At 38.1% G+C, this 25601-nt stretch overlaps 2 protein-coding genes across 2 annotated transcripts in view; both read left to right on the top strand.

Moving 5' to 3' along the window:
• LOC115417150 (uncharacterized) overlaps nucleotides 1-10806 on the top strand; it is a 29255-nt gene extending 18449 nt beyond the window's left edge. Inside the window, exons 7-13 of the mRNA XM_030131157.1 lie at nucleotides 7592-7735; nucleotides 7845-7903; nucleotides 8006-8193; nucleotides 8591-8985; nucleotides 9099-9195; nucleotides 9662-9836; nucleotides 10013-10806. Of these exons, the coding sequence (XP_029987017.1) occupies nucleotides 7592-7735; nucleotides 7845-7903; nucleotides 8006-8193; nucleotides 8591-8985; nucleotides 9099-9195; nucleotides 9662-9836; nucleotides 10013-10149 (1195 nt within the window). The 3' untranslated portion in view covers nucleotides 10150-10806. The remainder of the gene's footprint in view (nucleotides 1-7591; nucleotides 7736-7844; nucleotides 7904-8005; nucleotides 8194-8590; nucleotides 8986-9098; nucleotides 9196-9661; nucleotides 9837-10012) is intronic.
• A 5163-nt stretch (nucleotides 10807-15969) lies between these two features.
• LOC115439316 (uncharacterized) lies at nucleotides 15970-25093 on the top strand. Its single transcript, XM_030163147.1, has 3 exons — nucleotides 15970-16331; nucleotides 24041-24246; nucleotides 24938-25093. The coding sequence occupies exons 1-3, from the start codon at nucleotides 16068-16070 to the stop codon at nucleotides 25080-25082; spliced, it is 615 nt and encodes a 204-aa protein (XP_030019007.1). The 5' UTR covers nucleotides 15970-16067; the 3' UTR covers nucleotides 25083-25093.
• The last annotated feature ends 508 nt before the right edge of the window (nucleotides 25094-25601 follow it).

The raw sequence follows: 25601 nt of genomic DNA, 5'->3' as shown, positions 1-25601 counted from the left end.
CTGGTAAACGTGTACCCCACTACATACCCTGAAAAGAAGAGGAAAATGTATGCAATGTTAGATGACCAAAGTAACATATCACTAGCACGATCTAGCTTCTTCAACATGTTTGGTGTTCAGGGTGAAGCCTTACTCTACACCATGAAGACATGTTCTGGTACAACAAACACCAGCGGAAAGAGAGCTAGTGGCTTCATCATTGAAGGAATGGATGGAAATGTCTCAATACCATTACCAGTGCTCACTGAATGCAACCAGATTCCTGACAATAGAAGGGAGATCCCAACTCCAGAGGTCGAAGCCCACCACCCCCATCTTCAGCCCATCGCATCTCAGATACCCCCACTAGATCCTTCCTCAGAGATTCTCCTCCTCCTTAGTAGGGACATCATTCAGGCTCACAAGGTGTATAGTCATGCTCAGTGGCCCACACGACGCACCTTATGCTCAATGCCTTGATTTGGGGTGGGTGATTATAGGGGATGTTTGCCTCACAGGAGCTCATAAATCTACAGTGAACTCTTTCAAAACAAGCGTACTTCAGAGTGGAAAGCAAACAGTTGATGACGAAAAGTTAGCTCTCTCTGTTGAAGAGGAATCATTTATGAACAGCATGCACAAAGGATTCTACAAAAATGAGGCAGACAACTTTTTAGCCTCTCTTCCCTGTCATTCTCCAGAACAGCACCTGTCCAGCTATAAAGACCAAGCCATCCATTGCCTGATGTCACTTAGGCAAACTTTGAAAAGGAAGACTGAAATGAAGGACCACTATGTGGACTTTAGGGAGAGGATGTTCAGCAAAGGGCATGTGAAAGTGGCAGACCGCAAGACCAAAACTACAGAAGGGAGATGTGGTTCTGCTGAAGGAGGGACAGTAGAAAAGGAACAACTGTCAGGTCAACATCATCAACCGAACTTTTCCCAGTGAGGAAGGTCAAGGTGAAGATGGTTCGAAAGGGTGAACAGATACTTTATTTGCGCCCTGTAAATGAAGTCATCCTTCTGATATCTAAGGACACTTCTTGAGAGACTGTGAACTTATTTTTATATCCTTTTCAAGAATTTTACATTTTTTGTCACATACAAGTTTGTGGTTGACATCCTAAAGATGTCAGGCGGGGAGTATTCTGCCTTTTAGTTTATTGTGTATTTTTTGTGGTGAACACTGCCATCTAGTGGCACAAACATGTAGTGGTGTTATGCCTAAGGAATTACAGGAAGTGCTTTGTTTTCAAGCTCTCAGTGTGATAAGACGGTAAAGTCTTCGGTGATACGTATTGTGCTTCGACATGAGACAGTCTATAAGTGTTAAGTCATCTAACATGAAAGTTAAAGCATTAGACATGATATATGATAGTTTGAATGTTTCAGCAATGTTTTTGGTTAAGGTGATAGCCATATACTTATTAATGCTAGGCTACAATTAGCTTTGGTTGGTGTGTCTTATATGCTGGAATTAATAGTCAACTTGGGGCATATGATTTAGGAAAATTTGTCATTGTTTAAGCACAGAATGAGTGCTTGTTTATTGAAACAAACATATCTTTGTTTTTGTATTTCAGTTTTATAAATTGTGGTTAAAGTAAAGACTATGAAAACTATCTTGAGTGTCCTGAGACGTTGCCACTTTGTTTAGCTCACTGTCTAGGCTGTGTAGAGCCACATAGTTAAGGGCAGAAGAATCAGTGTAGGTAGTCACATGTTGTTTGCTTGCATGAATCTATGTCTCTGTATTTTCCAGATACGTGCTCAGGTCAAGTCTGTAATTAGTTTCAGATTGTGCAACAGCTGAAACAAAACATAGCTGTGGGGTTTGGAAGGATTTTACCTATTGAAGTCAAACCATAACTTAAAGTCAATAAGTCATTGATTGGATATGTGACATCCATCAAAAGTAATGAGTGAAACAAACTAGTACAACTGGTTCTCCCTCATAGTATATTTTCTGGTAAGTGAGGTCATTGTGAAAAAACAGAGCATCATTGTTCCTTGTAGCAGAGTATTTAAGATGCACTGCATCTGTTCAAATGTGAGCACTGCTCTGGCAAGAAGATGGCCTCTCTCACACTGATGCTGCACCTTCTGCTCATGCTTTCAGCTGTGTCTGCATGGAGGTACAGGTCTGTCAACTACAGATACTATGGAAGCTCACTAACATTCGACTCCAGAGGACAGAACCCAGATGGGACTTATGACGTATGTCTTATATTCCTAATAATCTTTCTTTTCAAAGGTGTTGGTAGCTACATTTATAGAAAAATGTTTCTTAAAATCCTTTCACTTCAAATTCTATATTTCACTGTTTGTCTTAATATCCCTCCACAAACTCCCCTTGCAGGTGCAACTCAACAACAAGCAAACCCATCACATATGCTACATAGATGGCAACACTGTCTTTTTGGGTAACTATGGATCACGTATCAGCTACTCCAGTTCACAAATAGCACGAAATTCTTATGGTCTGACTTGGTGTGAGTATGAGGCAAAGACGAAGAGAAGACTCTCCAGTAACCGACCGTTTGAGATCAGGTACAATTGTACTAACATTATTTTGTGATGAAAGAAAGACCGTATAAATGTTCGATATGAAAAGTGTTGTGGTCTTGTTAATACTCAGTTCCAACAGGTCAACTGTTTTATGTAGTGGCTGAAACTGATGATCAGAGTAATGATTAATAATTGAAACAAATTTTAAAACGTGTAATCTATATTATGAATATCTACATTTATTTCTTTATCTTAATTATTACATTTTACTTCAAACAGATACCCCACTTACCGCTATTACTACTATGGCTATGGATACTGGATGAACAACATCAGAAGCAATATGGCTGAGTTCAGAGTGGTAGGACATGTGGACCTGGGAACCAGATCAGATACTGGTGAATCTAACAAATCTCCCAAATTCACAATGCTACCCATTATCAGGTAATCATCATTCTTTTATTATGATTTTGAGATTTCAGTTATATGTAGCCTATAACACACTGTTAAAATACTATCTGTTTAAGTGCATTGTCCTTCCTGACTAATTTCAATAATGATGGTCTGTAAAAATGTACAGAGTAACCCGGAACTGTCCACGGTCCTTCAACATGACAGTGTATGATCCTGATGGTGACCATGTCAGATGCAGAGTACCGACAAACAGAAACACACATGAATGTGGACTGTGTGGTCTGACGAACGGTATCACTTTAGATCAGGTAAGACAACTATCTCTGTTTACGGGTGAACACATTTTATGTACTCAGTTCTGTCTGTGGTATACCATCCCAGACATCTTTCTGTGACAACATGAAAACAGACTTTCTTCTGAAATCTGTTCATCCTAGGACAGAGAAATTGGTGCCACTGGCTAAAGATATGATTTCCATGATTACAATGGACAATTATAATTACTACAGTGTTAACTTAAATGAAGACTATGTTTTCTTATGTCCTACATTCCAAAAGATCACCAAAGTAATTTTTATTACAGTTTAAATCTTTAGCCTAAGACTGATATTTAAAAAAAAACAAAAAACAAAACACCTCTGATATGTTGTGCAATTCCCTCAGAAAATGAGCAAAGCATTGCTTTGATGGTGTTGCTAAATAAATGTGTGGTGATGAACATTTCATGTGTTGGTACATAAAAGAGAGAAAAACAATGTTACTAACACTTACAGAATGTCTTTAAGAAATAAGCTAATTAAAGAGTTGGAAGGAGAATAGTGAAGATTTAAAGTGTGTGAAATAATCGTTGCATGCAATATCTATTGTGTGAAATTGTGTGTGTGTGTGTGTGTGTGTGTGTGTGTGTGTGTGTAAAGCATATACACTTTTGAAACATAAAATATGAAAGAACGAAATTATATTAGTGTCAGCTTGTGGTTCTCAAACTTTTTACAGTGGAGTACCCCCTGAAATATACTTTTTTAGCCAAGTACCCCCAACTCTCGCAGCATTTTTTATTGAAAAAAATTATGCAAAATTTGTTCCAGTGCCAAAAGGTGTTTGTTCATATTTTCAAAACTTTGTAAACAAACAACATATATTTAACTGTATTATATACATTTTTTTAAAAAATGTTAAAGTAAATTTTGTGTGCAAAATATGAACTGAAAAGTGCCCTCTTTCATTGATAAGAAAAATAGCTCAATTAGTCATTAATTAGTAAATGAACCTTTCATCCACAACAAAATAATTACTTTGCTACTCAAATAAACAAATTTTGAATAATATAAAATAGAAATGTTCTTAAAATGTTACCAAAGCTTAAACAAGATGATTGACATTAAAACTATTAAATGAATGTTTTTATTGTGTTTTATAATTCAGCATTAATTCTCATTATTTGTTTTGTATTCAGTACATGATGACTTATTTAATGTGTTTTTCCAAAAAAAATTTCAAGCACCCCATGGGCTTCTTCCAAGTACCCCTGGGGGTATGCACACCCCACTTTGGGAACTCCTGGCATAGGAGAATTCACTAAAAATTAACTAAAAAAACAGTCAATTTACAGTGTTGTAAATAGAGTGAGGCTGTCTCTTCAAATGAGAAAGAACCCAATTTCGCGGCTGCATAGAGGGTACCAATATAGGAAACTGTGGCGCAGCAACAGTGAAGATTTTTAACAAGGAAGGAACAAGAGGACACCTGGGCCTGCCCAGGGAAGTCCGGCACATGTCCTGACATGTGTCTTGGTTGGGCAAAGATTCAAAATGGGCAAAACTGCCTGGTCATGGTTTGAAATAAGAGTGTGACTTAATCCCAGGGCCCATGAGGAGTGGTCTGATTATAATGTGTCAGTACATCAATTCAATGAAAAGTTGACCAACAGGCGCGAACATGTCCTTTGGAAATGTATATAGATGAAAACCCACCCTATCTGGTCAGAACAGTTTGCTGGTGTTCGTTAGTGCCACTGTGAACTGTTCTCAGATCTGTTGTCGACAATAAATCTTGGTTGCCTTGAATGCTGACTTCTCCTGCTGATTTTTTCCAAAGACCGATTTGAGTTTTTGCCCAGCAGAACAAAGACCATCCATCCCACATCAAAGACCATCTGTTCTACGTCAAAAACATATGCTAATTTAAAAATCAATGTAATCATTCCCACAGGATTCTGACAAAAGTCCTGAGTTTACAAGAATCTATTCAACTATCTACCTATGGAAGCTTCATGCATCAACACCTTACTAAGATTTCCATTTATATGAAAAGCTACATAGCCCAAGCCCTGGCACCTTTCTCTCCTCGGGTTATCTTGACCTTGTTTTTTGCAAAGTGGATATAAATGTGGTGTTTTTGGGTTTATGTGTTTGAAATGTACAGAAATTGACAGGTACAGCTCCTGCAATTAAACACTGAAAGGGTAGCATGCTCATCCAACCATGCAGATCAGAGGCGATTTCTCACAGACTGCAAGGGAAGCTCGGCTTCCCCTAAAATTACGAAAATTAAATGGTCAAATATGTATGGTTGTGTTGACATTTCATTGACTACAAATGTGTTAGAACATGTTCATCTCAAAGACGAGTTTGTTCAGAATCAGCTTTATCACAAATCAACGGGCGCGATGTTGTTCACTTCTCATACATTCCTATTGCGCTGTTTTCTCATACGATCTATAATCAATGCATTTGCCCGTAGACGCTCAGCGTCCATGCACTTCAGTGGGACGTCATGGAACAGTTTTTTTTCATTGCCTCAAAACTAGATGGTAATTGGATAAATGCCACAATGTTTTCCCATCCCCGGACGTGCAGTGTCTCTGAGGGTGAATGGAGCTGTGGGCGGAGCTCGGCAGGGCTGGACGCTGGCCTTCCACATGCTGATTGGAGGATCAGTCGAAAGGCTGAATCCCGTTTGATTGACAGCTGTTTTGAGATCTACTCCTTCACTTGACAGAGTTCAGTTTAATACCGTTGCGCATTCTGCTGTGAAATCGAGAGAGAAACCACTATGAAATTACTTGTTCATTTCTTGCACTGTAAATAAAACATACCCATTGTACTTCCTTGTTTCAATTTAACATAATTTCAACGTTTTCTTGTTTCAGTTACATAATTTAATCATTTCTCATTGGCGTTTAATATAATTTTGTAGATAGTTAAATCAATCATACTGCTCACTAGGTCGAAGTGAACAAGCTATCAAGTCCCTGGAAAAAATGCATACTTGGTACGATAAGGTCAATGACCATTTTCTTAAAAAGGAACAGAGGGCTGAATTTATGTTTAAATAACTTGACAATTTTTTTGATGTAAGCCAACAATGAGCTTCCCGTCTCTGAAAGATGAGCAGCCGCCACTGATGCAGATATATGTTGGATCTTATTAATATGTTCAGGTAATAATCTGCTCATCATGAATTACTGCAGTGACAATAATTATTCTCTTTTTGTGTTCATTAGAACTCCTGTTCTTTAAGGTATACCAGTACTGGGAGAACAGGGTATCATCCAGTTGAGCTGATGGTGGAGGACTTTGCCAATCAAGAAATTACCGTGTTCTACTCTGACGGATATTACACATCAAAGAGACCCCTTCAGGCTCATGCGCGTAACCGTAGAGATACTTTTAGCACAATATCAACCACCACCACAGCAGTGCCAATGACCACCACAGCAGCACCAACCACCACCACAGCAGTGCCAATGACCACCACAGCAGCACCAACCACCACCACAGCAGCGCCAACTACCACCACAGCAGCGCCAACCACCACCACAGCAGCACCAACCACCACCACACCAGCACCAGCACCAGCCACCACCACAGTTGCACCAACCACCACCACAGTTGCACCAACCACCACCACAGCAGCACCAGCCACCACTACGGCAGCACCAACCACCACCACGGCAGCACCGACCACCACCACAGCAGCACCGACTACCACCACAGCAGCACCAACCACCACCACAGTAGCACCGACTACCACCACAGCAACCACCACCACAGTTGCACCTACTACCACCACAGTAACACCGACCACCACCACAGCAGCACCGACCACCACCACAGCAGCACCAACCACCACCACAGTAGCACCGACTACCACCACAGCAACCACCACCACAGTTGCACCAACTACCACCACAGTAACACCGACCACCACCACAGCAGCACCAACGACTACTGTGAGCCGTCACATATCATCAATTGCACCTTTAAGCAAGCTTCCTTTGCAGTTTACCATTCAGGGTAGGCCTTTGTTTTCATTTACATTTACCATGCTGATTTAAACATCACTAGTTTATTAATTAAAGTTTATCTCTTTTCACATTTTTTTTTTTTTTTTTTTTTTTACAGTTGACTCATACTCTGCTCCTTCGTGTGTGGATGGTGATTATTTTCCTATTTTCTTGGCACCAACTCCACGCAATGGAGTAAATCTTCCTGCCTGGCTCAACCAGACACTTGAAATCAAAGTCATATCTACAGCGCGATACACCACGTACGAAATTAATATTATTTCCTGTTAAATGAAAAGGGATTTATGTATCAATGTAAAATGCATCGTATTACATATATTTTTCATTATTGATTCCAAATACTGGATGAAAATTCATGAAAACATCGTTTCTCTGCAGGATTCGTGACTTGATTGTCACTGGACCAAAGGGCATTACAAAGACTAAAATTGACACAGAAGAATACATCATAAAGTGGACACCAACGGATGATGACGTGGACAATCATTTCCCCATCTGCTTTGTTTCTGAAGCATATGACAGGTGAATTTCATGTTATATTTTTACAGTTTCTTCTTAAATACTGAACACAATTTGGATATATGTCAATAAAACTTTACCTTACCTTCTGATGGTTTATAACTTCTTCCAGATACTATCGCATCTATCATTCCGAGCCACGATGTGTCACTGTTGATGTTGGACACCAAGGTCTGTTGAGGACATTTACAGAACAAAATACATGCATCTTGAACTTGTGTTTTTTAAGGTCACATTTCAGGAGTTATGAATCTTGTATTTCTCATCATTTAGAGGCCACAGTGACCTGCAATGAAACGACAATAATGGTTGAAGTGCTCAAGTCCTACCTCATCAGACGCAATGAACACAATCTGCACCTGAATGACTACACTGATCCTTCCTGTAACCTGTCCACACTGTCCAACAATACCCACGTGGTGGCTGTCATGTCACTGAGCAGCTGTGGAACCAAAGTAGAGGTAAAGGAAGAAAAACTGTACAACAGAATCAGGGGAAACAGGTTCCATAGTAGCTTTCTGAATTTTTCAAGAATTCCACTCAAGAACTAGAAGGGCATTCTGAGAGTGCAAACCACTGCTAAGGTCTCATAGCACTGTAATTAAAACACATTATTTCAGTTTAGGAAAAAGTGAGAGAAAAAATCTACAATATCTGAATGATCTCTAAAATATAATGGGTTTGTCCTTATCTCAAAACTGTCTCCAGATCATCAAGTGTCATGTAAATTGTGTAGTCCTTCTGTCTCAACAGAAGAAAAGGGCTGTGAAAACATAATCTTTATGGTAGTAGGAGAAACTTATTTCAGACTGTAATATTCAGCTACATTAACACCACGTTATTCTCTGTCACTTTTAGGAGGATGACGATAACATCATGTTTAAGAACGATATCACATCTGCCGACCCAAATGAAATTATTTCCAGAAAACATGATGTGGACATTGCCATCTTCTGTGCCTACCCCAAACGAACCAACCTGACTCTGGGATTCAGACACAAAAACCCATACGCCTTCTCAGAGAAAGGTTTTGGTGCTTTCACATTTCGTTTTGAGTTCTTTGAGTCTCAGAGGTTCAGAACACAAGTGGATGCCAGCTCTTACCCAGTGGAGGTCTACCTCAAACAAATGATCTTCATGCAGATCGAAGCTACAACCTCCATCCCCAACACAGAGCTGTTCGTGGAGTCCTGCAGGGCGACTCCCTATGACAACTCAAATTCTCGCATCAAGTACACCATCATTGAAAATGGGTGGGTTCATTATCTCTACACATCATATTATTATTACATTTATTGAATTAATTATTTGCTATCAGGAACACCTTGATTTAAAGTTTGACACCACTATAATTGCATTACCACAGGTGTGTGAAGGATAAAACAGTGGAAATTTACCCCAGCTCCAGGACTCAGTTCAGATTTGGAATGGAGGCTTTTGAATTCATTGGTGCTCATGAAGAGGTAAAGTATTAAACTATATTTTGACACTAAATGTATGGTATTATGTTTAATAAGAATCATAAGCTTAGTGCGTACATATGAAGTTTGTGTTCTGTGTTATGGAAGAAATTGCTGATGTTATCTAACTGATATTATAAACAGTAATATATGATAGGATTTAATAAATTTAACACAGAGTTGTTTTTTTTACTGAATATGTGATTTGAGAGAATCACCTCAAGCACAAAGTAATATTTGTGTAAGCAAATACTGAACCCTCCAATGCTTTTACATTTTATGCTGCAGTAATAACATGGGTTTAGTCGAAATAGTTTGTTTTCAGCAGATGAAGTCAATCATTCATCACAGGATTTAAAATGCTTATAAGCCCATAAGCGTCCCAAAGGATTGCATGTTGTTCCATGCATATTATATTACAAACTGAATTATAACTAAACTCCTTCCACCCTCTTTCTTCTCTGTGCAGGTGTACATCACCTGTTCAGTCCTCCTGTGTGAGACCGGTGTTGCTGGAACCAGGTGCTCTCGCGGATGCATCCAATCAGGAAATCATCGTAGTAGAAGGGAAGCTGCAGCTGAAAGTAGTCATCACTCCATTTCCCAGGGACCTTTGCACCTGATTAAACCATCTGACAGCAAAGGTGAGTGTGTATATACTGTATGTATAATACACACGGTTGGTTAAAAAAATAGGAGTCAGTAATAAATTATTTGCATGTTTGTGTGTATGTTTTGTGTTTTCTCTGTGTTCCTGAAGGTCAGTGACATTTTTCACTCATTGTCTTCTTCTTCTTTTATATTTTTGTCTTTGCTTCAGTGAATGGCCCAAGCTTCAATCTTGGCTTGAACGTGGTTTTCATTGTTGGCTGCCTCGTGGCGGTCACAGTGGTCATCTACCGATCTAAGAGGTCCAGGGCTAAATATCAACGTCTGCCAACTTCAGACGTAGAGTGAGAAGATCTTCATCCAGATGTCGAAAAAACATGTTTATCTTTGCATCATAATTTGATTATTCATGGGTTTGATAATTGTCATATATTCTGAAGTATATGGATGTGTGTTTTATTTTTTCTTTGCCTGCCAACTTCAGATGCAGAATGAAAAAAAGGAGAGGCATCTTAAATTACCCTAACCATCCTGTTAAAGAAAAAAAAACTATTTCATGTTTATCTTTAAACCTTTGCTACTGATTTGTATCCTTGTTAAAAAGTGTAGACAACATATGTTTTGACTCTGATTATGGCATACATTAGCAGTGGTATTCATAACACTGCCCCTATAGACTTGTACTGTAAACACTAGGCATGATGGGTAGTGACTTCATCCACCTTACTTCTCACACTGACACACCCATCCCTCTGGAACAGGATCATTGCAAGCTATTGAACCAATAAGCTTACATCTACGTCTCCATCAGGAGCCCATATAAGGGGCTCCTCTGGTCCAGTGTGGTGACGGGTCATTTCACCTCATATGTCTCTACATCATAGACTCTCCTGGACTGTCACCACCCTGATCCCGTCACTTTGCAGACTCTGTAGTTTCCACCCAGTTGTGTTTGTTACCCATGTCCTTGTTTTCTGTTAATAAACACCATTTCTCCATTCAGCACCATGTCCACCGAGTCCATTCATTCACTCCGTCATGACAAGTTTTTGCACACATAACATTAGTGAACCTCACCCTGACCAACTGAATCAACTCCAGATCATCGGCTTGTACTGTAAACACTAGGCATGATGGGTAATGACTTCATCCACCTTACTTCTCACCCTGACGCACCCATCCCTCTGGAACAGGATCATTGCAAGCTATTGAGCCATGGGGCGTACTTAATTTTTCATATACTGCTTCTCTGTTTTTTCTTTAATTTTTATTAAATAATTAATGACATGCTGGAGTCTGTTGTGTGTAGTTTCAATCAGTCAAATTTTATTTATATGGTGCCAAATCATAACAAAAGTTGTCTCATGACACTTTACATATAGAGCTGGTCGAAACCAGACACTAAAGGCAATTTACAGAAACCCAACAGAATCCTCCAGGAGCAAACACTTGTGACTGGTGACAGCAGAGGAAAAACTTCCTTTTAACAGGCAGAAACCGGGAGCAGACCCTGACTCCTGGAGGATGGTCGTCTGTCATGGGGTGTACTTTTTTAGTTTTTCATATACTGCTTCTCTATTGTTGCTTAATTTTTATTAAATAAATAAATGACATGCTAAGTTGCACTCACTGGAACTATTGTGCTGTTCTTCTGTCTAAGATGGTTATGATTGTTGATATTTGTATTATTATTTATGTTTGCTTGTTCGCATTTATATTAAATTTCATTGCATGTTCGGAATAAATCACTAAATCAAACATGCTGGAGTCTGTTGTGTGTTGTTTAACACTTGAGGTTGTATGTAAATAATTTTAGAATGTTCAGGTTTTTATTATTATTATTATTATTATTATTAGTAGTAGTAGTAGTAGTAGTAGTATTAGTATTAGTATTATTATGTCCTGATACATAAAAGCATAGAAATCAAGGTAGTGTATTTTGTTTTTCTCATGATCATGTGGCCAGGAGGCTGTGAAGTGCAAATCAACAAATGGCTGCAATTACACAATGTCAAAAGAAGGAGAAGAAGACTAGAAGGACATGTAAGGAAAAGAAAATGCGACAGAAGGGCAGCATAAAGGGTCATCAGCACATGTATGTGCAAAAGAAAGTGCTCTCTTCACAGATGTCATATGTCATGCAGCCTATTCTGCAAAGGCCTGCATTCTTGTCAGTTCTTTGTGGATTTATTACTAAGTGCCCAGGCTTTTAAGATCCTGAATTTATCCATGTAGTCACATTGTATTTGATGACATGCATCTATGTTTCTGTGTTTTACATGCCCGATTTAAGTCTGTAATTACTAGTTTAAGAATGCGTAACAGCTGAAACAAACCATAGCTGTGTGGTTTGGAAGTATTTTACCTCTTCAAGTCTAGCTGCAGGTAAAATTCAATAAGTCAGTGCCTGGATCATATGTGACATACAACAAAGCAATGAGTAAAACAGACTAGTAAAATAGTTCCTCTTCATACTGTATTTTCTGGTAAGTGAGGTCAATGTGACAAAAAAAAAAACAGAACATCATTGTTCCTTTTATCAGAATGTTTTCAGGAAACTATGGGTCACTTATCAGTGGCAGATCCAGGAAAAATGGAAGGGGGGGTGGGGGGTGGGGGGGGTTTAGTTCATGCAGTAACCATGCAGTTAGTCCAGATGCATATGGGGACAGGTATATTTAAATTGAGGCTGACTGTAAAGGGAGAAGAAAGAAATAAAGGTCAAGACACGTTTTAGTTAAAAGCATTTGATCATTACTTTTTCTAATACAACTTAAAACATTTCCATTATACCTCTCTTCTGTTTAGTTTTCACTCCCCACACAGTTTGTTATGCAGATTATCTGCCTAATCACAGTCTAATTCTGCCAGCCTAATCCAATATAATAATACAATGAGCTCAGTTTTGACAAAAGCTCCTTTAGTGCAAAGTCAGTGTGGCAGAAGACAGCTAATTGTGATGTGTGAACTCAGTAGGGTGATCATTCTCATTTTTCTGTTTTAAGAATCATTAGCTACTTTTTCACAGAGATCCCAGAGGTAAAGGTGAGATTCTGATCCCACCTTTTTGCCACCAGTGACCAATTTCCACAGCCAAGCCAAAGGGCTAACAGAGGTGAGAGAGGCTGGACTTGTACACAGTGGACCTGCATTCCGGAATCAAAGGGGCGGTTATGCAGCGTATAGTGTGACGTGTAACTTGTGTAGCATAGCGGTGTTGCTAACCTCTCCAGGGTCGACCTGTCTTTCACCGTTCCACAAATGTTAGCATGGATAGAGTCGTCCTCCCAAAGTGATGACAGCTTGCGGATCTAGTCATCTCCCCAGTACCACATCTTTCTGGTCGTGTTGATAAGTTTGTTTACTGTACACAGCCCATGTTCCTTTTTAAGTCACCCCGGCATGGGGGTCTCACACACAATACGTCATCAAAACGTCACATCTTGGTTGTGGAACGAGAGGTGTACCTTTTACATAGCATTTCAGAATCATGATTCCACCTTTATCACGGCTCTGTTTCTACCTCCAGAGGTGTTACAGAGCCATGACAGAGGTGGGACCAAATGAGCCCACCATTTTGTTTATACAGACATCGTTCCGGAATAAAGGTGTAATATTCCCGAAACAGAAGTGCTGTGGAAAAGGGGCTATTCATAAGTAGAATAATACAGACTTTGGTGATTACCAAATAACTTGTTGGCATGTCTTTCAGCTAGGTTTGTGCTTTCAAAGGCCTGGATATGATCTTCTGTAAGCTATCCAATACCAACTTTGGCTCCTTCTTCCAAAAGTCATCCTATCAATAAATACGACATGGTGATTATGAAACGGAAGTGAAGTCTAGCGCTATCTTGTTCATGAGTTCAAAGTACACTTGGCATGTGAAGTTGCCAAAGCCTTAATTCTTTATTCATATCGTTGACAACACCCAGGTTTCTCAAGTTTTCAGTGCATGTAAAATGATACTTAATCACTGTAATTTACTTCCTTGAGGTAGCCTGACAAAGTCCAGAATGGCTTGATTTGAAAGCAGTCTCCGCAATACAAAGGATTGTGATAATGGATTCAGATTCCTTTGATTCAAGAACAACAAAGAGTACTGCCTGTCCTTTCAGCTATAACCCAGATTCAACAAAAAAAAAAAAAAAAGAGAGAGAGAGAGAATCTACTTGGAGTATATGTTGTTTTCGGAGTCTAAGGATACCCCTGGGATCATGGCCTTAGTCTGGTCTCTTTGAGGTACAATCCTGAAATACTAAAAGGAGAACACAAGCGCAAATTATATAGACAGCTTATCATGGTTTGAAACCTCGTCAGTGAAAGTATAAATGCTAATTTTTGTGCAGCCTTAGAGCACATTCACAGTGTGCATTTGACAGTTTTGTAGTTTTTTTTTTTCCATAATTAGTCACAAACATAAGCCTTATTTACATGCCATAAAATTTTTAAAGTAAGAATTCTGCCATGAAGTTACATGTGAATCAATCAGACATGTCAAAGTAGTCCCATTCATTCCTCAGGTAGAAGTATAGACACTAGGGTTTAAACAGACTTCTGTAGAAGAAGTATCAACTCAAGCTTTTTACTCAAGTAAAAGTGTAAAAGTACTGGTTTCAAAACTACTTAAAGAATAAAAGTAAATGTAAAGAGAAAAAATGCCATTTGGACAAAAGCTTAGGCGGTGCCACAGGGGCTTACGGTGCACTACCCACCTCCCCAAAAAACATTTTTCTGAAGGCCATAATGTCTATGATGTTATATTAAAATGTTAATGTTGAAATATTTGGGATACACTAGTCTACCTGTTTCAGCTGCATTTATGCCCATTGAAAATTAACGCATTTTAGTCCAATGCAAATGTATTAAGGAACCATATATGTGTAGGACTGAGCATTAACCCTTTCATGCATAGTGGTCACTACAGTGGACAGCTGATCAAAGGTGTTTTCTTGTATATTTATGGATTTGTTGTTTTGTGCATCATCCCATACACTGCAATTCATACCATTACTGTAACTTTGCTCTTCTAGATAAACCTGATCTGCAGTAACATGTTTGAGTGTAAAAAATTGATAATTGTTACTAGACTGAAATAAACAGTTTTGTTTTGTTCGTTTTTTTTTTAAACAAAAGTTGCTTGTTTGTTTGTTTGGTTTGGTTTTTGGCATATTATCGGCATGCAGGTATGTTAAAATGTGAGAAAACATCAGATTAGCAGCATTAAAAATGTTTTCATTTCATAGTTTTCACATAGTATATCTGTAAATACATGTTTCTTTGCCTCTAAAATTAAACGCATGGTGTCCAGCTGAGTGAACATTTTTGTAACTCCATGAAAAATAGATCAATAAAAAATCAATCGCATTGATTTTTTTTTTCATGCCTAAAGAGGAATAAACTAGGAATACACTCCGGAAAAAAAACTTTGATTAAAGTTCTCATAATTCATGCATGACAGGGTTATCATGTGTTTATGGGGCGGAAGGTATGATGACTAGTTGAATGTAAGTATTGGAATGGTGCAAAAAGTCATGAACAAACCAATAGGGTGTCGGAATATTATATGTTTCTTATCCAACCACAATCAAATTCACTCTATCCAGATGGTGCCATTCATCCGGATAGTTTTTTTTTTTTTTTTTTTTTTGAATGATGACAAACCACAATGAAAACAAATGAGATAGGAGTAACTAGGTTATTTTTAAAATGTAAGGAGTAGAAAGTACAGAGAATTGCGGGAAAATGTAAGGAGCAGAAGTAAAAAGTCATCTGAATGATAATTACTCCAGTGATGTATAAATAACCAAAATTTCTACTTACGTAAAGTAACAAAGTATTTGTACTTCGTTACGTGATGCCTCTGGAATCAACATACATTTATTTGGCTGCACTGGCAAAACTAAAGGCATGTTTAAAAGCATTTGGATGTAAGTTTAAAATTTCCGTGCTACAACAGCATGGAGATCCATTTGCATCAAGAGAGAACTGTGGATTCTGGTGATCAGATGAATGTGGAGTAATGTTTGTCCTAAATTTCAACAGGCTCAGTTCTGTGTAAGTTGAAGTGTATTAGTTTATCATGGGTTAATATAAAAAAAATTCCAGACTTCACCAATGTGCAGGGTTCATTTCTAAATGCCCAGTAGTCCTGTGAAAACAGTTCTAGTAAATGGATGGAATCAGTTACTGAGCTGTTGTGAAGCCAAGAGGTTTGCATTGTGGCTTTGGTGTTGCAGAGCCAGAAGTGAGCATATTTGGACAAGAGGATGGAACAGAGGAAAGTGAGCCATCCTTTTGTATTGAGAAAAGCCAATCATTCAGCAGGTGAGAGTATAAAACGATGCTGTCGCTGGATGTTGGAGTCAGAAAACACCTGCAGCATCGGCCACAGGTGGACTCCAGGCAACATGGCTGTCACCACGGTGATCCTGCTTCAGTTGACGCTGGTCTCACTGGTATCTGCGGCTCACTACATTTCGGGCTCCATGACCTTCACACCCAAAGGAAGTGGCTCTAATGGAACCTTTAGGGTAGGTTGTTTTTTAAGAGCTGTGATATGCAATATGGTAAATGACAATATGTATGTGTGAACAGGTCATTTAGAGCAAATCACTTACTTTGTGCAGAGATAGTCAGTGGAGATTTTACAGAGTGTGTTAGTAACTTATATGTTTGTAAGTTTTTACATTAACATCCTTCAGGGAATAAAGGTGATTTTTTATGATTGTATTTGGTTTTGTTTCATTGTTATGTGTATACATGATAATAGAAATTTTAATGCACATTTTTCTTGATGGAAACTTACTGAGCTCAAAAGAGAAAGATGAACTGCATTTCTCCAACAGTGCAGTGGATATCTGCTCCTGGAGGATTCCGTCGGGTTCTGTAAATTGGCTAGAGAGTCTGGTTTCAACCAGCTCTATATGTATAGTGTGATGAGATAACTTTTGTTATGATTTGGCGCTATATAAATAAAATTTGATTTGACATAGAAGGCAGCTGTAAGTGGAGGATGGTTAGACAAAGGTTGACTCTAACAGAACATTTGTTGAAGATAAAAGTATGAAAAATATACATATACAAGTTTTCAGCTAGTCTGGGTACATTTTAAGTTATGAAGTTAAGCAATTTATGCTGATGTCATGGTTTCCACAGTTTGTTTTATAATTTTTTTTTTTTTTTTTAATTTTATTTAAAATTTAAAAAAATTCGTTTAGATTAATAATCTCTTTTTCAAGAGTGTCCTGGCCAAGACAGCAGCAGAAGTTACACAAAACAGAAATCACCGCCATACATTAAATGTACATACATCATACATCCACACTAAGAACATACATAAAACATAATAAAAGTCAGTTCTAAAACCATACATAACCTTTTGAGACCCAGCAATGCATTTTTGTCCTCTGTAGTGGACAAGCGTTTCACAGCTTTACATAAAAAAAGAAAGAAATGTCTACTGAAAAGTACATTATATTAAAAAAAAAAAAAAAAAAATAGAAAGATGTATCTGACAAAACTGTTGCATCATGCTGTTTCCAATTAAGGCAATTATTTAATGTAAAACGGCGAAAATGTTTACTTACTGGGTCTCAGGGGGATAAATCACAGAAAAATGAACATGCATATAAAACACCATCAATAATTTATAAGGTACTAAAAGTATAACAACAACATCAAAACAGAACCTGAAAAACATCAGCATCCTGATTTATCCTTTTCCCATTGATTTAAAATGACTTTGAATGTATTTAAAGAGATCAGTTCCTTTAAATGATAATCTATCTTTAGGTTTAGAGTCAAGGAAAATTACACACACAAAAAAACACTGTATATACATATACATCTCCATATATGAATATGGGGCAGTCGTGGCCTAGAGGGCTGGAGAGTGTAGCTGGTTCAATTCCCCAGACTGGCAGAAAAGTTGTTGGCTGATGTGCCCTTGAGCAAGGCACTTAAATCCCCATTTGTTCCCTGGGTGCTTCATATGGCAAGCCCACTGCTCCCAGTCTGCAGTGTGTGGTGTGTTCCTGCATGTTCTAGAGATGGGTCAAAAGCAGAAGGTTCATTTCGGTGTGTAGTTCATGTCTACATGTGTTTATATACTGACAAATAAAGAATATTAATAATAACTTTATTTATACTGTATAGCACCTTTAAAAACTGAGTTTACAAAGTGCTTTGACAGACAAAGCAAAAGTGCACAACAGCAGAATAAAATACAATAGCAAACAATAAAAGAGATGAGCACAGCAAACATGAAAACATGACTAACTTTGAATGTATCATAGTGGAGAGGGCAGAAATAACATAACATGATGCTGTCAGATCGATGCGAAATGAAGGAGTGGAATAAAACAACATCATGTATGTCAATATAAATGAATAACCAAAACGGGGTAGAATTAAATATTCAACATTAAAAACATTAAAATCATTAAAATCTTAATCTTAATGTATGTGTATATACTATATGTATGTATGTATGTATGTATGTATGTATGTATGTATCTATCTATCTATCTATCTATCTATCTATCTATCTATCTATCTATCTATCTATCTATCTATCTATCTATCTATCTATCTATCTATCTATCTATCTATCTATCTATCTATCTATCTATCTATCTATCTATTTTTGTTACCAATTTGCATATAAATAATACAAAGTAGTTCAAATGTGCTCAGCCTTTAATATGTTCAACAGTAAAGTGCAGCATACACATGATCCAGCAGTGATATGAAGGAAAAACACCTTATATAAAAATAAAACACTGTACCATTGACTGTAAAACAGTGGATGACAGTGCACATCATTTTGAAAAGTAGGGGATAACTTGGAAGACTGAATTCTATTAGTTCATTAAAGAATTCTCTATGATAGACACTCTGGGGCTTTTTATTTTATTTCTTGCACTTTAGTTTTAATGAAGAGAAGTAACAATATTATAACCTGCTGACAGAGAACTTGCAATAGTGCAACAAGTGGCCAAATACCAAACAAGTTACAAACTAACTAACTAACCAAATGACAATGACAATAAAGATTCAAGCTTCAAGAAGTTTATTATCATATGCACAGCAGTACGGAGCAATGAAATTCTTACTTTGCGAGTTCCAAATGTAAACAATTGAAACTATACTAAAATGAAATAAAGGAAATAAACTGTACAATTAAAACAATTTAAGCTAAACTAAAACAAAATAAAGAAAATAAACTCTGCGCTAAGCAAGGAAAAATAAATAGATGAAATAAAATAAAGCGGGTACTCTGTGTAAAGAGTAAGTGTATCAAGATGCAAAAAAATAAAGATTGATTGTGCAAGATACAAAATACTGTCACTGTATTTACTGTATACTGTAATACAGTATTGTCTGTAATAATGTAATACTGTAATACTGTATTGTCTTACCACTGACAATGACTTTAAACTTTATACAATAAAGGCTTCCAAAGAAAAGAAAAAAAAAAAGGCAAACTGGGTTCAACTCCAAGCCCAGGTCGTTTGCTGCACACCATCCCTTCTCCCTCCCCATCCTCCCTATCTCTCTCTACAGTTCACTATCTCTAATAAAGGGGAAAACACCCAAAATCTGAAAAAAGTGACTTAAGAGGGGAAATAAAGGGTAGAACTGATTCTGTTTGCAATTCACATCATTCAAGACATCATTTCATTCAACACCAAATCAATGTTCTGCTAAAGATAAAGATAAAGATAATTTTATTTACCATTTGTACACATTCAGATACATAGGAATCATTATGCAGAGGTCTCAGAGTGGAAATATGTAAAAGATTAAAATATACAATCAAAGTCAGAGATATAAGCAGTATAAAAGTGTAATAAAAGTATAAAAGCAGTATAAAACTAATTAAAAGACAGTAGCACAGTGACTTATTATAAATATCTAAAAATATATACTATCCACAAATTGAATTTAAAGACATTACACATGAGAACATTATGCTACATGGTTCTGTAGCATAATTTCTTAATATACTAGATTTAATGGATTTTAAAGACTCTATTAAAGTAAAGTAAGTAAGTAAAGTAAATTTTATTTATAGAGCACTTTTCACAGACAGAGTCACAAAGTGCTTTATCAATTCAAATCAGAATCAAATTAAGTTTACAGAGACCCAACAGAATCCTTCAGGGGCAAACACTTGTGATTGGTGACAGTGGCGAGGAAAAACTTCCCTTTAACGGGCAGAAACCTCGAGCAGACCCAGACTCCTGAAGGATGGCTGTCTGCCTTGACCAGTTGGGGTTAAAGAGAGAGAGAGAGAGTAAAGGAGGAGAAAAGAGAGAGCGATAGAGATATAGAGAGACTGGGGGGGGGGATGACACATGGAGTACGTTATGATGAATACATAGAGTGTAATCAGTCTGTGGTGGTCCTGGGTCAGGTGGGAGACTAAAAAGCCTTTTTGAACAGGAGGGTTTTGAGGTGTTTTTTAAAGCTCTCTACAGAGTCCATGGACCGTAGGTGTAGAGGCAGGTCATTCCATAGACGTGGTGCCACAGCTTTAAAAGACCTGTCACCGCGTGTGCTAAACAGGTCCGTGGAACCATCAGCAGGTACTGTCCTGAAGACCTCAAGCTACGAGTCGAGCTGTAGGGCTGGATCAGGGAAGCAATGTATGCAGGGGCCTGGCCATGTAGGGCCCGGAAAGTTAGCACAAGAATTTTGAAATGAAGACGATATAGAACAGGGAGCCAGTGGAGAGATTTAAGGATGGGAGTGATGTGGGTTCTCCTGTTTGTGCGGGTCAGGAGCCTGGCAGCAGAGTTCTGGACAAACTGTAGACGGGCCAGCTCCTTCTTGTTTAAGCATGTAAACAGGCTGTTGCAGTAGTCTAAGCGAGAAGATACGAAAGCGTGAACGATCATCTCGAGCTCATTTGTGGACACCATAGATCTGAGTTTGGAGATGTTGCGTAGGTGGAAGAAACAGTTTTTGACTAGGTGTTTGGAGTAGAATTCTAAAGACATGTCCTGGTCAAAGATGACACCCAGATTCCTCAGTTTTGTCTTTACCGAGGAACTCAGGTCTCCAAGGTGATGTTTGATCCCTGGGATTGCACTATCCGGGGCAATGATGAGGGTCTCAGTTTTGCTGGAGTTCAGCTGGAGGCTGTTATCATTTAGCCACTGCTTCAGCTCTGACAAGCAGTTGATTAAGGAACTCAGTTTGTGGGGCTCAGAGGAGTTAAAGGAGCAGTATATCTGGATGTCATCCGCGAATAGATGATAGGAGACATCACTGTACTGTCGGATAATGTGGCCAAGTGGGAGGACATAGAGTAAGAATAGGACTGGTCCCAGGACAGAGCCTTGGGGCACACCACACAGTAGATCCGCTGAGTCAGATTGGAAGTTGTTTATTGACACAGTGAAGCTTCTGCCGGTCAGGTAAGAGGAGAACCAGTCTAGCACATGACCTGACATCCCTACCAGGTCCCTCAGTCTCTCAATCATTATGGTATGGTCCACTGTGTCAAAGGCCGAGGAGAGATCTAGCAGGACCAAGACCGTGGATTTCCCGGAGTCAGCCGCCATCAGGATGTCACTAGACACTTTTAATAGTGCGGTTTCTGTTGAGTGGCGTTGTCTAAACCCAGACTGAAAAGTGTCATAGATCTGGTGTGTCTCCAGAAAAGCTGTAAGTTGTTTAGACACTGCTTTTTCAAGGATTTTGGCCAATAGGGGGAGCTCTGAAATGGGCCTGTAGCTTTTGAAGTCTGTGGGGTCCAGTGTGGTTTTCTTTAGTTTAGGTTCTATGATGGCCTGTTTGAAGGAGCTGGGAAACAAACCAGTTGTGAGCGACAGGTTAAAAAACTTTGTGACCCATGGTCCAATAGTGTCAAAGACACCGACAAGGAGCTTATGGGAGAGGATGTCTGCAGAGTTGGAGGAGGGTTTCGTTTTGGATAAAAGTGCTGAGATGTCCTCCAGTGTCACAGGGTCGAAAGAGGACCAGGTTTGCAGAGGGGGATCAGATAGGGTCAGACGGCCAGAGGGTGGTGGGATATTATTCATATATATTATTCAATATATATTTGATCTTGATTCTTCTGTATCTTTGTTTAGGTTGTTCCTTAAATTAACTCTTTTTACTGAGATTTACCTTTCTGTTACTTTGGATCTGAATCTGTTTTTTTAAAGACCTCTGATTCATTTAGGTTATAGTTCCTTATGCTTTCTTTTGAGTGTTTTTTATTAAATATTTGTTAGTAATGTTTTAGGCATTACTGCTTTATGTCACCGCTGTCATTTTGCGTTAGCAATCCATCAAGCCTGTATAATTATCACCTGATCATAATACATTGTCCTATTTTCATCCTCTTTGTTATTGTTTAGTGATTACTGTTTGTTATGTTTTTGCTGTTGGCCTCTTTACTATAGCACAGTAAAGATTTCAATGACAATTACACTCAAGACGGTCCTAAATTCTTCAGAATAATGCCTTTAGCCACATGGTTATGAAAACGTCACCATCTGTGACAGTATTTTTGGTACACAACTTTTTACAAAACAAGTTATTCCTTTTAACTAAGTATGTTTATAAAACCAGTACTTTGGATTATATATTTATGTATAAATACAAGTATTTGTAATTTATATTTAGATAATTTTGATACATTTGAGTCCATTTGATTAAATAAATAACAAGAAAAGCACTTGAAGAGCTCAGACCTTCACCAAGGCAGATCAGCCCCCCACCCCCCCGATCACCACCAAAATTTAATCATTTGCTCCTTGTGGCAGCATCAACATTTTGTGAAAATTTCATCAAAATCCTTCCTTAACTTTTTGAGTTATCTTGCTAACAGACAAACAAACCCCAATGAAAACACAAGTGTTCAAAGAACGCAAACCTCCACCAAGCACCCCAAATGGTGTGCATGTGTGGATCGACTATTTCTTTTTGAATTAAACAGTTTCAAGGTTGTTCCATACAGCAGAAAAAGTTTAAGCTTGGTACCAGTCATGTGTATGTCAAATTATATTAAATTCCAATCAATATTTGTTGAGTTATAATGACAGATGTGTCGTAAATGGGATTTTCAATGTTAAATTGAAATGTCCACAGAGTCCACAGTCTACAGTGGATGTGGACAATTTTGTGCCAGATACAAGATATTGTTATAAGCTATGGGTGTATCAAATTGGAGGCTAATCGGAGTCGTTTTGAATTTTTTATGAATTTCGAAAATTGCTCAATGATGAGAGATAGGAAAATTTGAGATTTTGTGACCTTGCTGTGACCTTGAACTTTGGCCTACTTGGCCCAAAATTTAATGGGTTTGTCCCAGGGCCTAGGCCTATCTGTGGGTAAAATTTGGTAAAGATGGTTGGAATAGTTTTCCCCGTAAAGTTGCTAACAAACAAACAAACACACAAAGCAAAGTGATCACAATACCTCCTGGTGGAGGTAATAATCTTCCATCAGGAGAATCCCAATTCACCCCTTGGCCCCTCCCCCTTACCCCTCCACCTCCATTTTGCACGTACACGCGAAGGGGTAGTGTTGTCCCGATTCTTGATTAGACGAAGGGGAAGGGTTAAGGCATAGGGCTGTATAGTCCTCGAAACAGAGATTTTCCAGGACTACACTACAAACGGAGGGGTAAGACAAATTTCCCATAATTCTGTTTGAATCATTGGCAAGATGGAGGTAAACACAGCAAAAAAGTGCAGCAGTGTGATGAAAGAAACAAATGTACGTATTTTCTTCGTAACAACTTAATCATTTGATCAACCGTTTAATGCCTTTTCGATGTGTTATAGATCGCATTCTGCGGTTTAGAGTTGATAGCCATAAAAAGACGACCATGGAACAGAGACAGTTACAGCTACTGACAATACTTTCAGAAACAAAGTTGTCATATCTGTTTATAGCGGCATTGATGACTGCTGATGACGTAACAGGTCGTGAAGGGTTGTCCCATTTCACAGGAGAATGTTTCAACCCCTACCCCTTGCAGCTCCATTTCAAGAGGTAGTGCCAAGTGCAAGGGCCAAGGGGTAATGGGAAAGGGTCGGGGGAAGGAGTGAATTGAAACTGGGCCTAAGTCTGTTTGAGCAAAGTATTGACTTCAGTTAATATTTAACTTCAAAGATGGTATTCAAGAGAGGGCAATATAAAAATTGTAAGTGAAATGTAATTTGTTTAATTTAAGGACTGTTTTAACAGAGGAACTGTTTAAATATTTTTTTCTCCACAGATAGAAATTCGGAACAAGGAGACCTACCATATGTGCTCTGATCAGCACAGCTACTCCTGTTACAGTGGTAACTGTGGCTATGAAATAGCATCACAGAGTGGCGAAATTGACAAGAGAGAGGATGAGCTGAATTATGAACACAAGTGGTGTGAAACTGAAACTGTGGAGACAAGAATCCTTCCAAATGACAAACCCTTTGTACTGGGGTGAAGTATTTATTTCAATTATTTAATTTATTTTAAAACTGTAACCTTTATTAATTAACCCATAAAGACCCAATGCTACTTTTGTGTCAGTTCCCAAATGAATTTTTCACTCTATTTCTTCTATTTTCTTAAGTTATTTACACCATTTATTATAGTATTATCCTCTGTATTTTCCGTTTTCTCAGTGAATATTAGGTATTTTCATGTATTAATTTACTGACCATGTACATGTTCATAAAAGCTCAGATTAAAGTTGATGGGTATTTTATCAAAAATGGAGAAAAGTGACTTTTTTCAGCAGATATATCATTAACTGAACACAAATTAAGTGTGTCCATCCACTGTCATTGATCCAACTCCATGGGTTTTACTGGTGAATCAATGTTGTAGAAGATGACGGTGTTTCCACATTCATTATGGAGCCTATGAACATCCAAATGAGCCTTATTTGATGACCATGAAAAGATGAAAACTGTATTTTACACCAGTTATTCACATGTATTACAGGTATTAAACAGGTTAGATCAGAAGATGGTTTTGTCGCCAATTGCAGTTTGGGTCTTCATGGATTAAATAATGGTTATTAAGCATAATAATTTTGATCCTCAGTATGTTATCCAAGAACCGAGAATCATTGTAATATTGTATCCTTTTTTTGTGTTATGCTTACAATGTTGTCTTCAAATACCAGAGAAACTGGTTGTTGTTGGACTGAAACCCGTACTCCTGGTGGAAGTAGTTGGAGGCTACAAACGTTAATAGATTTGGGAACACGATCTGACACTGAACAATCCAACAGACCTCCAGTCACTGCTGTTCTACCTTTCTTGCGGTAAGTCTTAACATAAAACAGTCATAGATGTAAGCAGTTTAATTGATGTCTCTTTTCATATTGGGCTGTATTGTAGTTGTTGAGTCACAGGGGTTTTTACTGTTGTGTGGTAACTGGGGGGGATTGGCAACAGTTCTGGATGACACTCTTAACCTTTTATAGGTCACTTATAGAAATACTCTGAAATACCAAATTTCAGCCTTAATGTGTTATTGGAGGACATAACAAGACTTTGACCGAAATGTTTTATTGTTATGTAGAAAATCAAGGTCAATAAAGTTACCGTATTTGGTTCCTTACCTTTAAGTGCCATTTTTTTTAAATCCAAGAAGTAAATATAAAAAAATACAAGAAAAACACATGTAAGGTCAAAGGTGTATTTTAGAACATGAGAACATCACTTTTAGAACATTAGACCAACATAAGTGCTGATCCAGACACCTGTCCACATCCACATTATCCCTTTGAACATCATTCCTTATATTAGTACCGTTACTTCATGGTACCTAACAAAGCAGGTACA

Source organism: Sphaeramia orbicularis, chromosome 3, assembly GCF_902148855.1.
Source record: "Sphaeramia orbicularis chromosome 3, fSphaOr1.1, whole genome shotgun sequence".
NCBI lineage: Eukaryota > Metazoa > Chordata > Actinopteri > Kurtiformes > Apogonidae > Sphaeramia > Sphaeramia orbicularis.
The sequence above is the reverse complement of the archived record's forward strand: the minus strand, read 5'-3'. Positions and strand labels throughout refer to the sequence as shown.

What these genes read in the sequence shown, in the direction of transcription:
- LOC115439316 (XM_030163147.1), top strand. Translation starts at nt 16,068, where the DNA reads ATGGAACAGAGGAAAGTGAGCCATCCTTTTGTATTGAGAAAAGCCAAT. An exon ending in GCTCTAATGGAACCTTTAGG is followed by an intron (nt 16,332 to 24,040) that starts GTAGGTTGTTTT and finishes TTTTCTCCACAG; the next exon opens with ATAGAAATTCGGAACAAGGA. An exon ending in GACAAACCCTTTGTACTGGG is followed by an intron (nt 24,247 to 24,937) that starts GTGAAGTATTTA and finishes TTCAAATACCAG; the next exon opens with AGAAACTGGTTGTTGTTGGA.